The sequence below is a fragment of the Poecilia latipinna genome, unplaced genomic scaffold (assembly GCF_001443285.1).
Source record: "Poecilia latipinna isolate Pla-1442-1.1 unplaced genomic scaffold, P_latipinna-1.0 Scaffold0, whole genome shotgun sequence".
Classification (NCBI taxonomy): Eukaryota; Metazoa; Chordata; class Actinopteri; order Cyprinodontiformes; family Poeciliidae; genus Poecilia; species Poecilia latipinna.
Genome location: NW_015112616.1, coordinates 674,654 through 692,425, shown reverse-complemented (window position 1 = coordinate 692,425; position 17,772 = coordinate 674,654). Strand labels below are relative to the sequence as shown.

Sequence of the window (17,772 nt, the reverse complement as noted above, 5' to 3'; positions counted from 1 at the left end):
TAGGCTATGAGGTTAAGAAAACTGCTGTACTGTTAAAAATGTCTTCTATAGCTGTTCACAAATCTTCATCCAGCTTTAGTCATCAATAAACTCACTTTTTTCCATTTTTCCATTAGTGCCAAGGTAGTGCCTCCATGTTTACTGTTTTGTTGTGATATCAGTTATTGATCATAAGGATTTCAGTCTGGTTTTCCTTTGTCATATATTGATAAAACTTGCAGGAAACATTCTTTATAAAGTTAGCTCCTTGAATTAAACATTATACAAGTTATGAAAAAGTGCGCTCTGTGTATCTCCAGGACAGTGGGGGATATGTGAGCCAGGTTTAGGATTTTATTTTGAAGGTCACTGCAGATTCTCTGATTTCTCTGCCTGGGTGGTTAGATTAGTATTTTCATTTGTGGATGAATGTTTGCTCATGCTGAAATGATGCATACAAGTAATTTAGAGTTTTAATGGAACGCACCGTCAAGTAAGTAATTCAGATCGCAGAGAGAGTTGGAAGGAGTAAAATACCAATTAAGTTTCCTAATATTGTGCAGCCACATTCCTAAGTATTTATTTACTGAAGTAAAAAGGCAAGTACTTAATTATCGCAAGATAATAAAAAGTTTCAGTTCTCAAAATGGCAGGTTAGATTTTATTTACCTGCCAGAACTACTGTTAGAAGCTGCCTCTGAGAATCGTTTTTAAAGTTTATTCTCACATGTTTTTAGCGGGTTTTGCCAATCTTCTGAAAATGAACAACAATCAGGTTTCATGTGAGCCTTTCAAATAATTGATAGGATATATGTTGTAGACCAGGAATTGAGTTCACTCATAGTCTTCCGATATCAATCATTTAATAAGGTCCTGGTTTGAGCCCTGACTCCATCCCTGATATCAGGTTCTGACGTCCTATTTAGCTGCCTTGAATCAATAAACAATATTAAATTTCATGAAGAAAAGAGAACAAAAAATATGCAGCTCTTACAGAAGCACACAATTCATTGATTCAGAACAATGAAGCAGTACCTCTGCAAATAAACATCAGCTGACGAATCATCTACATCCATTTATAAAATCAACTGAGGAGTGGAACACCTGTCTCGTACCTTGTAGTGTATTGATTTTTTCTCCAGGGCACTACTATTTGCTCCTCTTTATTTGGACAACTAAAATCCAATAAAGAACTTGAGATTTCAATCTAAATATAAAATGTGGGCTTATGAATTATTTTTTTGAGTAAAAGTAAGTAACATATAAAGAAAGGCATGTGGAGGTGGGTATGCTGAACTTGTAGTGTAGAAATATATTACAGTTTAATGAACAATTGAACCAAGACTGGAAGATTTACTTTTAAACTTGATATACATTTTTATTTTTCACGTTTGGTTCCTTATTCATCTATCAGTCCAGAAGTGGAAAGCTGTTAGTGAAACAAGGACAAACCTTAGCATTAGCTTAGCAACAAAATAGAAACATTTATCAACACAGTGAAATTGGAACAGCATTGTGCGATGTAATGATTGTGTGACCTTATATGGTCTATGCTTTTGAATACACAAATGAATAATATTGATCAAATTTGTCAAAAGCTTATTTCTGATAATCAATATAATCTAAATATTTACTTGTTTAAATCAATCAGACATTGAGAATATTGCAGTAATTTTCCACTTTTTTTTTTCTATTACACATGGACTCGTCTGTTTAAATAAAGCAGATGCTTGTACAGAAGCGCTCTCAGTCTCGACCATATTGTCTATTATTCTGAGCGAGAGGAGTAATCATCTCTAAAATTGTTGTTCGCAGCAGATGTTGCCAAATAATATCCCATCATTAAGGCCATCTTGCTTGTTTCCAGTCACCAACCAGCTCAAATATTGTTCATGAGGGCCAAAGAGAAAGACTGGCTGAGACATCAGTAAAACACCCCATTAAGTCTTAAGCTTTAAAACTCGACACTCAGCACCTTTTATCGCCTGCTGAATAAAGGTGGATAATGATTCACTTCATTTCAGATTTATGTTTCTGACACCGAAGTCGAAGAGAAACATTTCACAGTTGATGCAAACATAGAGGTGTTTGCATGAATGCTATAGTCATACCAAGTATGACCCAAAATGCCAGAGTGGATTGGTTTTTAGCTTTTCATTGTAATTAGGACGTTTTCCATGGTAATGTCCAGTGGGAACAGGCTCGGTCCTGCATGAGTTTTTAATCTTCTCCTAACTAATCATGGTTACAGTGGGAAAGTCCCATAAAGGAAGCACTGTATTTGTGTATCTCTCATGTTGTTTACTCTAACTCTTGAACAGCCTGTGGTTATTTCATTAAGGGGGTTTCATCAAACTAAGTTCACATCCAGAGTCAGGAAATAAGCCTGAATGAAGATAAACAGATTGCTTTAATTTCAAATAAAGCTTGAATGGTTTCCTTAATCTCAATGGGAAATCACATTACAGCTTTTGAATGAAACGGCATTACAGCATTACCTTTCTTGAACCCTGGTTTGTCTCTTGGTGGACAGAAAGTACAGTTTTTTCTGGATGTGAATAGTGATTGCCCATAATCACATGTTTCCTACCTTTGGTATTTTCATGGGCATCTGAAACCTGCAGACCATTGCTGTGGATATTGGTCGAAGATAAGGAAGTGATTGTTTCCTAACATTACGCTAGGTTACAAGCACAACAAATTTATTTTATGTGAGATTTAATTTGACACAAACTATAGCATAAAATTGTGAAGTTTAAGGAATTAATATTAGTTATTATAATGACCAGCATTATAATATAAGTACTTGAAACTTATGTTTTATGCTTTACGCTACTATGATGCACCTTGTATGGTCCTTTGAAATGCTTCTGCTAGCATGAATGGTTTTTAGATTCGACACCTCCACAATGACAACACTAGAATCAGCTTGAAAGACAGATTGTGTACAGCTGAAGCTTCTTGCAGAGGTTTTGGTAGTCAAACATTTCCCAGGCAACACACTATAAAGTCACCATTGTTGTCTGCGTTTTCAGCATGGAAGAAAAACCACAAACAGTCTTGTTATTGTAACAGTGATCATAACAGAAATTAATCTTGGCAAGATTCGGTTTGTGCAAATGAACATAAATCTGTGTCTGTGTCAGAACGAAGCAACCTTAGCTGTGCTCGTGCTTGTCTCAGGTGATGAAACTGCGCAAGTTGGCTCAGCAGATTGCAAACTGTCGCCAGTGCTTGGAGCGCTCCAGTGCCCTCATCACCCAGGCTGAGCAGAGCCTGAAGGAGAACGACCATGCACGCTTCCTTCAGTCTGCCAGGAACGTGGCAGAGAGGTGGGTCATGACACAGAAACTCTGCATACACAGGAAGGTGGAAAAAGGAATAAGTATTTAGCTCTATCTGCCAAAGGCAATTGGAAGATTCAATATGTGGCCAGCTTGAAAGCAGCTCAGACCTTGCTAAGATATATTTTTTTTAAGTGATCGTGAATACATCAATAACAATACTGAGCACATAAGCCACTGCTTATGTGAATAATAGCTGCACAGTTTGTTCTTTAAATCAACCAACATATTAATGCCACTTGAGTTCTCATTAGTGCATGTTAAACCATGTCCATTGTCGAACCATTGCGACCAGTCATTCGAGGAAAAAAGAAGCTTCTGATACTGGGCATCTCCCTGCGGTTCAACTGGCTCATATTAGACCATGTTGTGGTCTAAACCAGTCAGAAAATAGTTCATGTTTACTGGACTTATTAATTATTTACCAGTCAATATTGCCTTTATGGAAAGTGATGAGAAAAGAACTAAGCCTGTAAAAATGCTATGTTAAATCCCTTGGCAGTAAAAACTTCTTGTGCTGCTGTTTGGTGCAATCAGAGCAAAAAGTTAGTCTAGACACCTAGTTACAGAAAAGTGGTTGTAAATTAAAGATAAAAGGTGGGAAGGAACTTTATTCAAGTCAGCCCAGGTTCTTTACGTACGTTCGTTGCTCTAGATCAGATTTTGTTTTGAATTTTCCCAAAAGACTCATTTATAATGTATCTGAAAATAGACGTTTTTTACTTTTTAAATCAAATCTTTCACTCCAGAGTAACTTCTCCTTTATTCAGTTTTTACTTCTGAAATCCAGCTGAAGGGCTGCTGGTAAACTCACCATCGTATCGAACATACCTGGCTCCTGCAATCAATGTCAAGCCTCTGCTGAGAATCATCCATCATTTAAGAGCCAGCTCTGTCTTCATTACCCACATCCTTTTCTCCCACCTTGAGCTGAGGCGTTTTTTTTACTCCGTCTCTCTCACAGACAAAGATCCTGTCGAGAAGTCTTCACCCAGAGTTGCATGTTTTATGTTGCTCAGTCTTGTTGAACCCTCACCGATTTCACTGAAACCCATGAATTTGAAGGCCTAGAACTGCTTTGTGCTTTACTCTATAGTCTGCTGCGTAACTCTGCTGCAACTCTGGTCCCTGCCACGAGCTGCTCAATCATCCTCAAAGCAATCGCACCTTTCTGTCGAGCTGCAGAGTTGTGAGAGGTTTCAGTTTGTGGTGAGCCTCACCTCTGTTTCGAAACACAGCGACAGACAGGGCCGGCCCAAGCCTCCATGGGGCCCTAAGTGAAATGTGGTTTTGGGGCCCTCTAGTTCTGCTAGCAATGTGGACTGGCTGCAATCAGCAGCCCGATCATTAGATCATTCACACACCTGCTATAAACTTATTGCATCTCTGGCAGTGCTGTTTACAATATATACATGTATAATATAGGATACATTTATTGGCCAACTGATTTATCGACCAGTCGATTTCTGGGCGCCGACTTCCTTAATTTTGGGGGATCGTGATCGGCTGATACTTAGATGTGAAGCCCATCTTATCCCTAATCTTATCTTCGTCAGCAAAGGTTTAAAAATCAGCCTCTGTCCTTTTCTGCTCTGCAGTGAGCGGTTTGACTGACAGACCGACCCACCAGGTCAGGTCTGCACGTTTGCAGTCAACAATATTCACCCCACTGTTTCCAACTCACCGACTTTCTTTCTATATTTAGCGACATTTCAGACAAAAAAAATTATATCAGCCAAAATCAAAATCAACTCATTTAAAGTTTCAACTCAGTTTCACACAAATACAAAGACCCTAGCATAAATGTCTGACTGTTGAACTGGACCGTTCCAGGTTGCTATCAAGCTAGCAGCTTTACTAATCTGTTACATTATGTTGCATTACATTACCAAGGCACATTAAAACAAACCTTTATCTTGGCTTTTTTCTATTCCTCCTCTTTCGTTTCTCTCTCCCTGAAGGATAAGTCCTTTTTTTGAGACATTGTTTTGCTAACTTAACTTCTGATAGGAGCTGCTTATTGCACGGGAGCTCATGTTACCGGCAAAGCTTGTGGTACCTACCACGGCCACCAGGGGCCCACAAGAGCATTTTTTTTTTCTTTTTATCCATAGAATAATGATTTCTACATACATTATCAAATATATATTATTGTAAAAACAAATCACTTCATAGTGCAATGGTGTGTTTTTGATATTATAATGACATAGAAATTATTACTAAAAAAAAAAAAAAAATTAGCTCTATTAGGGGGCCCCTTAGTGGCCCTGGGGCCCTTGGCTGCTGCTTAGTTTGCCTTGGGCCGGCCCTGGCGACAGAAGCATACAGAACGTATTGCAGAGGTCTTCTTTGTGGCTTTTTTCACACCTGTTCTTGTGTCTACCATCTCTCTCCTCCCATCACCTCGCTTCTGTCACTCCGCTGCTTCACAGCCACCTCCACCACCTTTCATCTTTTCACACTCCTCCTCTCTCCCACATTCATACACCGATGTGACCGCCTGAACTTTTGTATTTTTGCCCCTTTTGCTGATTTGTTCCCTTTCTTCTGTCCCTATCATTCCACAGGGTAGCTATGGCGACAGCCTCCTCCCAGGTACTCATCCCTGATGTGAACTTGAATGAAGCATTTGATAACTTTGCTCTTGACTTTTCCCGAGAGAAGAAGATATTAGAGGGTCTAGATTACCTAACAGGTAAGGCTTACTGATTTAATTTAAATACAATATTATTTTTGATCACCAGTAAAAGTTTCATTACCGGAGTGTTCTACTTAACATAAACATTCTTTAAAATGATGCTGTAAAATGCAGGGTGAATGTCCGTGAGATGCAGTGTTTGTTAACTGCGATAGCTGAGCCAAAAACTGAACAGAAAATGCACATGTGGGAAAACCACAAATAGAGCTGATTAGCTGTCTTCTTATAGCTTTCTTGTTTCTAATCTGACCTGGGGGGTCACAGTTAAGTTCAAAGCTATTAGTTGTCCTGTCAACATGTTCTCCCACTTGATCTCTGCAAGCTCCTCCAAAGTAATCACTGGCCTCTCGGGAGCTTCTCTGACAAATGCTCTACTTCTGAACTTTGAACTAAATATAAGTTTATGCAACATTTTGAGCAATGTATCCTTTCACTTACATTTTACAACTGCACTACTTGTTGGTCTACAATGTAAATTCCCTGTAAAATTAACACACATTTGTAGTTGTGACAGCTCAATGGGTATGAATACATTTTTACGGGATTGTCCAGTTTAGAGGAACTCTTATTCACAGACTGATTATAAGCTGTCAGGGACTTCCTAAGTATCAGTAAATATCTTCAACCTATTCCTTTGTCTTTTTGATCTTTTAAAAAGAAGCATCACTTAAAAGTAAATCCTGATTTTTTTCTCTCTCTCTCTCTCCATATGTAGCGCCCAACCCGCCATCCATCAGGGATGAGCTGTGCACCGCCTCCCATGACACCATCACCGTTCACTGGACGTCAGAAGACGAGTTCAGCGTCACCTCCTATGAGCTGCAGTACACCATCTACACTGGCCAGACAAATTTCATCAGTGAGTCGAGAGCACACACTCAAACACACACGCATTCAGACAAACGGTTTTGTTGAAGAGAACATGTTTAGACTGTAGAGCCTATAAATGACTATGCCGCAAACCAGAAAATGTTTCCCGGTCGGATAATGTTATGGCTGAGGAGATGTAGTGAAATGACAGGAAGAGTTTATGTTTCGTAATAGCAACACTTTTTGTATGGCTTACAAATTCCAGGGAACCTGCAATTAAAAAAAAATGTAGAGTGTTTTCAAAAGACAAAAGCTCAGTTATAAGAAACCGAAGTTGCAAAAATCAAATCAAACCCCTACTCACCTGGTACCTGAGCTCCTCCAAGGTCTGTGTTTCATTCCACTGCCACAAAAACATAATAGACTGTAAATCTGAATGTTTTTTATTTGCGTTTCTAAGAGTTTATAAGACATCAGTCCAGAGGCTCACACAGGACTGTTCACAACCTCTAGATGTGAAAATGCTGCGTCAGAGTTTGAATGCCTAAAATCAATAGAAGTGAGGTTTTTTTTTTTTTTTTATCAATATGCATTGCTGATAGAAGAGAGCTTGGTCTCTGCCCACAGCAATTAGCAGATCCCACTGGTATTCTAGCTTGTAACTGGAACCCATTCATCATGGGAGAGTCGTCATTCCCAGACTGGAGTTTCAACTTCCCAGGCAAGTCTAATGGGAAAAAACCAAGGGAAGTTTTATTATGCAAGTGCCTGTTAATTCAAAATTCAAAGTTAATTTCTTTATCAGTGGAACAAATACACAAACTTATTTCTCAGGGGATTTTTTTTTTGTTTGTTTGTTTAGGTTTTTTCTTTTTTGTATTTTCCAACAAGCATTGCTGAATGGTAAATTAAAGATCCTCCATATTATAGAAACAGGTTTTTTTTTCAATGACAGTCTTACAGTCTTCCCAAATAAATATCTTATTCAGCCTCGATGATTTAAGAAAACAATCACCCACTACTTTACAAACACTGTGCACGTTTTATTTCCAAAGGGGTTCTATTAGAAGATAAAGTAGATTCTGAAATTAATCCCTAAAAGCCCCAGACAAGCAACAATTTGTAATTTCTGATTTACTATGACTAAGCTAAACTGCAAAAGCAGAAAAGCTTACTGTAGAGGAGTAAATATGTGGGAAACCGCCAGGTGCTGCTAATCAGAAGCTCCTAATTAACTAATCATCAGCAGGTGTGAGTTCATTTACAAAAGCAGGAGAAGTTCTTTTTTTCATTCTGAAGTATATTTGTATGTTAATATAGTGCTATGGAAGAATGCCAACAGTGTTTTAGCTGTTGTTTCTGATTGGTTGATAAGATTCGGTGGTTTAGATCTAATACTGTTGACCATGTGTTAGGAGATGGTCCGCCTGCAATCTCAGTCCAAAGTATGCCTGAGCGATGCTTAGAGATAGTCCAATAAACCTGAGTGAAATCTCAGAGTATGCATGTCTCATTTTAAGTGTTATAATATTTGGAAGGGTTGTTGAAGAGAAAGTGTTAGAACATACCAGAAAAAAAGATTGGTAAAGGCTAAAGTAATCTCCTTTAGGAAGATTTTTTTTTTTTCAATATGGAGCCACATGGTTGTTTTCCACACTGAAAGTCAAATGTACCTGCACAAAAATCCTTTACTGGTTGCTTTTGAAAGATATTTAATCGTGATTTATAACACAGTTTCCAATATCTCAATCTTTACAAGTAGTCTTACAGTTAAGACCCCTCCTTTTTTTTTTTTTTTTTTTTCTTTCCCTGAAGGTTTTCATACCTCATGGGATGTAGAAGTTGGGTCATGCTGTCTTATGAACTGTGCCTTTTGCAGGATCATCCAGGCATAGCAGTAGAAAATAGAGCTGGCAATTAAGGTCAGATTTCAAGGAAAGCTGTAGTAGGCAGTGTCAAAACTCTTTCGCCCCCCCCAAAAAAAACCAAGATTTTTTCTTTGCAAACTTTGGCCTCTACATGTGGTATGCCACAGCTCAACAACCGTTTGCCTCTTTGTGAGGAATGGAGGCGGGGCTGGGGGTCAAAGTTGATCTGCCACTGACATCCTAACAGACGGGTGTGTATGAAGCCAGACAGCACAGTGAAAACAAACCCGATCCAAATGCTGATGCCCTTGTCACTCAACTGATAACACAACACCGGGATGGTATTTACAGGGATGACAAGCAAAACAAAGGTGATATACAGCACAACAGCTGTGTGAAAATAGACTTATGTCTTCCTGACTCATTCAGTTATTGGCCAGCTGTCATCTGGGATCATTAAACACACACGAGCATTTTCAAAAGTTTCAGTTTTATGTGGAGCACCAGTAATTAGGATTCATTTTACAGCCACAGGAGCTGGACACCTTCCAGTAATTATGTTGATCATGAACACCTCCTTACAGCAGAGAACTGTAAGTTTAAATGTGAGGCCATCTGCTGAAAGCTGTTAATGGGATTGTAAAATCATATAATTTCTAATAAAAGAGACTTAATTACAACCTGTTAATGCTGCGGGTATTTTCAGGTGTCCTAGGATCCTGATCCTGATGGTTTTTCACACAAAGGTTCCACATTGGTATTAAATATTACTGGCACAGTTACTGACCTGTTTGAACAAAGATGAATAAAGCAAACAAATTGCTCAGCCATTTTGTTTACATGCTAAATGTTTAATAGAAATTAAACATTTCTGTCCAACGATGACTGTTTTTAATAGTGACATCCATTCTCAATAAATGTAAACAGGAATTGTGATTCTTGATTTACAGTATCTGCTAAAAGTCACATTGAAACTGAATGCAGCATAACAGATAAAGTTTCATTTTAAAGAATCTGACAAATTATTTAAAATATTTACTCTAAGTTACTCTTAATCCCTAATAAAAGAATAAAATTCTCCTTTATGCTTTCCTTGTTTATTCTAGGTTTCAGAAACCCGAACCTGTGTTGTAAATAATTTAGTGTAAAATCATCCAACTCATATTCAGTCTGCTTTTAGATTTTTAACCAATGCAGTCCAGATTGCATTAAAAACTGTGAAATGTGACTTTAATTTAGCACCATCTCAGGAACCCTGAGAGAGGCATGAGTTTCAGAGTCATCAGCCAATCAGGTTGTTTAGCCATATTTCCTTACAGTGCTTACACTACACAACAAAATGGGTGTCCTGTGGAACGGGCATGTAAATAAAAACATATTTTGTGCAAAAACAACATCACTTGTTTTCCCCCCTGGAGTGCTTGTGCCTTCCCGCCACCCAGTGCCTCCCGTGGTGGGGAGCCATAGCGGTCCAATCAAAAAACTGCATTTGGAACAGAAACAATGTTCTAAACGTCTTCTGGAATAAATGTAGTTCATGTACTGCTCTCCCAAATAAGTATGTTTATGATGCCCTTCAGTGCTTTTATAAAGTGCAATTGTAATAAACCAAATCTTAATCAGTAGAGCTGCCGGCCTGAAGCAACACGCTGGGGCTTCATTAGATAATCGACACTAAAGTTGGTTTGCTTTCAGAACTTCTATGAACAGAAAGAAAAGAATCTGCTGTGGGGGAGGAAACAAATACGAGACCAGGGGAAAATAATGGATGTATAGAGCTGGAGAAAATTACCACTTACCAATATGAGGAGGCTGTCATTAATGTACATAAATATGCACATTCATGCATGTTCCCACACACACACACCTGTGCCTCTTTACTCTTTGATCCTTTCATCATCTCTTCCACTCTCTGCTCTGTAGCCTGACATTTCTCCATCTAACCATGCAACTCAAGTGCCCTCGCCATTTGAAACATCAGGATACATTTCAGCCATGAAACTCCGAGTGACTCAGAAATTCAGCGCTTTGCTGCCACAGAGTCCTCGGAGATTCATGGTGGAAACCGAGAAAGAGAGAAACCCATTAAGTCTGCCATGCCACTTGAGTTCTCCAATATAGCTTTTCTCTTAAACTTTCCAAGTGGCTAAATGCTCCCAGCTGATGTCCATCCACAATCCCTTTGCCCCGGGCTTCAGCTCCTCAAGGGAGGTAGGAGTTGGGTCAATGTGTCAAAACATCGTTTTACAGTAGAAAATGGTTACAAAATAAGGTCAAAGAAAAAGAAAATGTTATCTGTAATCCTGAGCAAACACACACACACATGCACGCTCGTGCCTCAGGACAGTTTTTAGAGAGGCCATTTAACCCGACAGTGATATTTTTGATCTTCAGCAGGAAGCCGGAGTACCTGGGGAGAACGTACACACGTGAGGAGAAAACATGTCAACTCCATGCAGGAACACCCCAGGCTTATATTCAAACCTGGGGCCTTCTTTACCCAAGGGGAAAATTTGTAAAACGTCAAGCGGTCTTTCTATTTCTGCAAGCTGCTGTAGCATGAAAAGAAGAATAACTAAGTTATGCTGTGTTGCTTCTAACTGTGGTCTGTGAAACGTGGAGCATCGTGTGGGCTCTCGGAAAGACGCAGAGATGGAAAGGGAGTCGAGGTTGATGTGAAGGGAGGTTTTCGTAGCTCAAAATGAAAATGCCGTTGTCACTTAGTGGATAGAAACCAGTACGTATCTTAAAGGCATGACAAGCAAGACGAAGGTGGCATACAGTGCAAACGCTTCGGGAAAACGGGCTCAATCAATCAATTAAAACCTCACTTTATGAAATATTTCTCAGTAATCTAGGGGCCTATAGCGAGGCGGTGTTAATGGCCTAGTGAGTTAGGCTTATGTTCTCAATGATTCATATCAGTGTCGATGGATTTGTTGAATTATTAACATAATTACCGGTGGAGAAAATCTGAATCACTGTGGCCGAGCAAGCACAGTGTTTTCCTCCAGAAGGAAGTGGAAAGGGTGACACGTCCACGCTCACATGCAGGCACACTGTTAACTCTGTGTTGCATCATCAAAGACAAACCCACTTCCTTTCCCAGGATACTTTGTGCTGCAGTTCCCTCCTCACAGGCACACACACATACAGTACTGGAGAAGTACACGTGCTTGGTGTTTGGATGCACATTGCTCTTTTTTTTCACTATTTTCTCTTTTCTTCTTTATTTTTGCACATTGCTTTCAAGTACAGCTTTCTTTAAAGGAGGAGCACTTCAGTCAGGAAACCTCCTTGGTGTCTTCTGACCTAATTTAGCAAAAATAGAAACTTTTGAAATCAGAAGTGTTAGCAAAGAGTTCAAACGTTTAATCGTTCCTCTCTACTCCATTCTTCTTTTATCTTTGAAGGCCTACATAACATTATGTATAGGAGATGCTGACAAATGATAAATTGTGCAAAGGATCACTTGATCTGTGGGAAGGAGCAAACTGCAAAACTTTCGTGCCTCGTTCAAGTTTGACATTGCATCTTTATTTTCTTCCTCTATCATCTCTAAAGGAAGGTGAAAACCCCTGCATCCTCCTTTGCCCAGATAAAAATGTAGTTTTAAGAGACGACCCCCCCCCCCAACCCGCCTCTCATTCATTCTTAAAGCCGGCTAACTTTTAAAGGCCTTATTTGCGTCCCATGACGTATGTATATTTACAAGCAGACTCTCTGCCATTACTTATGCATGCTGTTTCCATCTGGCTCAATAATTTACAACGCATCCTAACCAGAGGGGACAAAGTAAGTATGGTCCTGAGAGCTGTACCCCTCTCAGAGCTTATATTTCTCTGTAATTGTGCAGGAGGAAGGAAAGAGGAGACGGTTCATCTGGTAGTTATTTCACTTTTTTGACTGCTAAAGTTTAAATGAGCTGCCAGGATTCTCTGGCTCTTTGTGTGAGAGCTCCCTCCAGGAAATTTGCTTTATAATCCTCATTTATTGTTGCTACGGCCACATTTACTTTCATGTGTGAGATTTATTAAAAAGTAAATGTTTGTCAGTATTTCTAAGCAATGTAACCTATTTTCATGAACGGCGGTGCGCTACAACTTAATGCCACAGTGCGGTTTTCTGTATTAAAATAGATGCATAATGCAAGCACAAACTTCACCATTAAAGGAGTTGTTCTTTTATGGTTCATCCAGACCTTTTATAACTGATGCTGCAGTCAAAACGTTTTTAAAAATGTTGAGTATGTTTGTTTTATTATAGTTACGTCTTTGGGCACAATATGTAACTTTCATTGTAAAATAAAAATTTCATCTTATTTTTAGATTAACATCTCAATATTTCTCTCAATACATATAAAGTGCTTTGCAAAGGTATTTTTTATTTTAATGGTACTTTATCTGAGAAACTAAAATTCACTTTGTTATGTGGGGTGAAATAACGATGCACCTCACTCTTACCACACGATGCTCGGCATGAAACATGGTAGTGGCAGCAGCATGCTGGGAGGATGCGTTACATCAGCAGACACACGAAGCTGTCGAGAGTTGATTGGAAGACACGTGAAGCTGCATAAAACACTATTTTCAATTAAAAATGCTCCAGAACAAATTGACAGTATGGCATAAAATCATATTTTATGAAAAAGAGTAGCCTGTCGCATAACAGTGCATCAGTGAGATGTGAAATATTCCCCCTTACATTTCACCAAAAGACAGGGAACATGAACAACCCTTTAAAAGTTACATTCCTCCTTAGCTCTGAGCTCAGATTTCTTTTTTCTACTTAAAAAGGTTCACATCTCAGACACCAAGAGGACTGTTTGCAACAGGTGGATGTGGCGCTAACCTATGATTACTAACCCTTCACTCTGAATGAAAGCATCCACCAGCTGTGGTCATGTTGGTATTACCCCTGCTCTCGTACATTTAAGCATTAAAGGGTATCACGCTCTTGCCTGGAGGCGATTACTTATAGTACCTTTGATACTTTGAACCGATTGTTCCTTTTGCCGTATGGTTTCAGCTCAGTGAACACACTGGATTGCCTCCTGGGTACTTGTCGCAATAACTCTGTTAGAATTGTAATGGCATATATCTGTAGGTGCACATAAATGTTGCATAACTTTTAGGAATCGCCTCTTAATGTGCAATAACTAACTCGAGGTTTTCAGAAAGAAAATATCGCTCTGTTCCAGTTGGATATGTGGGAGAATGTTTCTGTTGCTGTAACCATCAGTAGAAAATTATTTTCAGCAAGACTTTGTGCAACTTTCAGACATCAAGAAAAATTTAATACTTATCCACTCTGCGTGTGTGTGTGTGTGTGCGTGTGACCTCCACCAGGTCTGTACAACTCAGCAGACAGCTGGATGATTGTACCGAACATCAAGCAGAACCACTACACGGTGCATGGCCTGCAGAGTGGCACCCGTTATATCTTCTTCGTCAAGGCTATCAACCAGGCGGGAAGCCGCAACAGTGAGCCGGCCCGCCTCAAAACCAACAGTAAGTCGGAGCACATGTGACACTTCTTTGGGTTTTCTATGAATATTTACAAGCCTTGTTAATTTTGTTTTGGATTACTACTCCCGCTGCAAGATTTCTTGTCTGTGTCATTTGTGTTTAATAACTTGCAGACGCTCACAAGCGTTTCTCAGAGATCCGTGTTTGATTAATAAAGAGTTCGGAGAAGTTTTGGATCAGGTCGATCCTCAACAGATCATTCTTTAATCTTTTGCTGAGATACATAGTAGTTGCTATGAAGGAGTGACATGTGTCCAGTTTGACACATAATGGTGAAGCTTGTAATGTTTTGTGATTATATAAAACCCAGTATGGTGTGTAGTAATTTTGTGTTACATCCACTTGAGCACTTTTTTTATTTTTAAATTTTTTGTTTGGGCGTTAATCGGAACTAGTGGCAATGCAAAACATGCTCAGCAGAAGGATCAAGAAAAGAGTGGGTGCAGAGTTCCTCATTTTTTCCTGTTACTCACCGATACTTTTAGTGAGTTAGAAGCAGATTCAGTGTTTTTTTCCTATCACACCGTAATGGATGTTGCACGATCCACAGTGGTGCTGTATTACACAAACAGCACCTCAGTATTTACTCATCCTGCAAAAACGGCTGCTGCATTTTAACGCTGAATCAGACAAAGTTGTCTTTGCAGCATTATCTATTTCTTTTTGTACCAGGACATAATGTGGGATAGATATTTTCTTTCTAATGTAAATGTTTTTATTGATGTAACAGCTGCTCCCCTGTAAATTGCAGATGTGTTTTTGGTTTTTCTTTTATCTTTTTTTCTCCCAAAAGCTGTTTTGCTTCCTGCAGAATTATGATGCCTTTGCACTGAACTTTTTCTTTATACTTTGTTCTGCGTCCAACGCTTGTTATCAGTTTGCAGGATGAAAGACTGAAGAAGCAAAGGAAGTAAAAACTCACAAACTGTAGGTCAATAATGTGCATAGATTCAGAAATACTAACAGCCTTTTGGGTGTAGTACAGATGGAAATTTTGTGCTTCTGTATAATCACTGAAAATTATAATATGATAAAAATGATTTCTGATGCGCAAGAAAACCCCCTCATCACTTATTTTTAATTACAGGGAAATAGCTGCTCATGACACATTATGAATTAATATTATTGTTAATAGACTCTGCCTATGAAACCCAATGTGGAATATATACATCGGAGAGGTAAAAGCCAGACTTGCTTCTGTCAGGAACCTGTCTGTGGCATTTAGGATTAACTGCAGTGGGAAAATGCTCAGCTTTGTGAAATGGGTGTGTTGGAAACTGTCAAAGTGAAGGCAGGTTTTCTCCTTCCTCCTCTGACAAATAATCCTTCTTTCCTAACCAACTCTGTTTTGTCAATTCAGCACAAACTTCTTAAAGACCTTTTTGTTCGTCATCATTCATTTCATCTCATTGGTTCAAGGGATTAGTATCAATGACTTCAGTCGTTATCGACTGAGAGCAAGCAAAGGAGGCACAACTGCACACTAACTTCTGTAAAACCTGTGCAACATTCAATGACGCCACATAAAACGGGGGGTGAAATGTGGTTTTGTTCACATAACGGCATGACATTATGGCAATGTCATTATACCACTCAAGAGGATTGAGTCCCTGGAGAAGTAATTGATAAAATGTACTAAGTAACAGCACTAATTAAGTAGCTGACTTTGTAATTGAGGTCATTTTCTGATGTAATTCTCAGAAGTTTATTTGCTACAAGAAAAAAACAATCAAATAATTATATATATGTCTGTAGCATGAATGTCAAAAGACCGGAGTGTAAACATCTTGTCTCTGTTTAGCCCGACTATATTGCAAGACCAAACACGTAGCTTAATTGGTTTATTTGTACATCAACTCTACAAAGTAGAAAAAGAAGGGGTGTTTATCAAGGTAATGGTCGCAGATAATGAAGCCTGTTTCAGAGCGAAAACTCAATTTCTCAAAGGGAACGTCAAGGTCTTTTTTGGCAGTGGAAAATGTTATTTCTGGTTCTTTTTTCTCAATGCATATGGACCCTTTGAGTTTGCTCTATGTTTACTTTTTCTGCTTTGATATGCAAGATATCTGTAATTTGAAAAACCTTATCATGCTGCAGATAATTTTCACAAACATCTGACAGTAAAGAAGATATAGAACTTCGTTTCATATCTTAGGTTGATTTTATTTGTTAAGAAATTGCCAAGAATTTCTGTCAGAGTTCACATCCATTTATTTTCATTTAGTTTTTTGTCTGGAACAAGAAAGGTTGTTGATAAATGTTACGACAAAAAACTTTTCATAAACAAAATAACTCTAGCCTGGCTTAATGGAAGATGTTAGTGTAATTACAGATGTAAAACATGAGAAGCTATTATCCTTCAGCTCTGCTGCCTGTGTTCAAAGTAACAAGCTAGTGGGAAATCACACTCTACTTAGCACACGGCTTACAACAGTTCATCATGCTACCTCAAACCTCATGGATATGTGAACATGTAACTCTTAAATAAGGCAGTCTTGTTTCTAAAATTAGGTTTGCAAAATCGTTGTTAACATTTTATTCTGCATGAATCAGAATTTAATAAAAGTATGATTTTGGCCTAGCAGATGAAACAGTTGGAGATCTCAAAGTCCATGTAGCCTTATTCTTTGAAATTGATCCATACATTTGATTTCTAAATGACTACATATTGTAATGTCCGCATCATGCTTTATTAAGTGCATGCAGTGAAAACTGGAATATGTTATTCGAACAACTTTGTCTGGATTATATGTCTTGGCTAAAATAAATGAGTTTCTAAAATACAAAATTAGGCCATTCTAAAATTTCACAAGTGTAAGTTTTAGCTTTCGGAAAGATGGCTTCACATTTGACTCTAGATACTTTATCAGAAGAGTTTATAGCTCAGGTGAAATCTTTAGTTTAATTTGGGTCTTTATATTATTCTCTTAGTATCAATAGTCTTTGTCCTTGTAGCACATGTAAGCAACTGTTCTTCCTGTCATGAAGTTCTCTAAATTAGAAGTGTAGCTTTTGGGTTTTTGATGATTGGATTTAATATCTCTCTAAAATAAAAAGAAAATATATTTGTAACAGAAATTTTTATTTTATTTTATATCTTTCAAGAGAAATGACCTTGTTCTATGAATGCTTTACTTAATGTAAATTCTGTTCTGCTTAAGAAATGCAAGATTTGCTTAATTGTTGAAAAAAATGAAAGCTTTTGGTAGGAGTCTAATAGTGAAGGGAAATAAATGACACCAGGGACAAAAAATGGATTAAAAAAAAAACTAGTCAAAACATATATCAATAGTACACTAAAGTTACTGAAAAAATATTTACCATATGGTTATATAATATCCAGTACAAATATGGCACAGTGATGATGGATAATTCCCACTCCCTACTTCTTCTTGTACTCAGTGATGCGAAGGGAAAGCTTGTCCACCCACAGCCAACGTGAGTCGAGATTATGAGCCTGTGATTGTCAAACAGCTTTTTCCCAAAGCTGTGATGATTTAGACCAGTGTTTTTCAACCACTGTTCCGCGGCACACTAGTGTGCCG

General features: G+C 38.4%; 1 protein-coding gene across 6 annotated transcripts in view; it reads left to right on the top strand.

The window, feature by feature from the left end:
- Positions 1-17,772, top strand: part of mid2 (midline 2) — a 170,802-nt gene that overhangs the window by 135,569 nt on the left and 17,461 nt on the right. For all 6 annotated transcript variants that reach the window (XM_015029390.1, XM_015029471.1, XM_015029229.1 and 3 more), the window contains 4 exons: positions 3,163-3,311; positions 5,891-6,018; positions 6,737-6,880; positions 14,048-14,209. In XM_015029390.1, the coding sequence (XP_014884876.1) occupies positions 3,163-3,311; positions 5,891-6,018; positions 6,737-6,880; positions 14,048-14,209 (583 nt within the window). The remainder of the gene's footprint in view (positions 1-3,162; positions 3,312-5,890; positions 6,019-6,736; positions 6,881-14,047; positions 14,210-17,772) is intronic.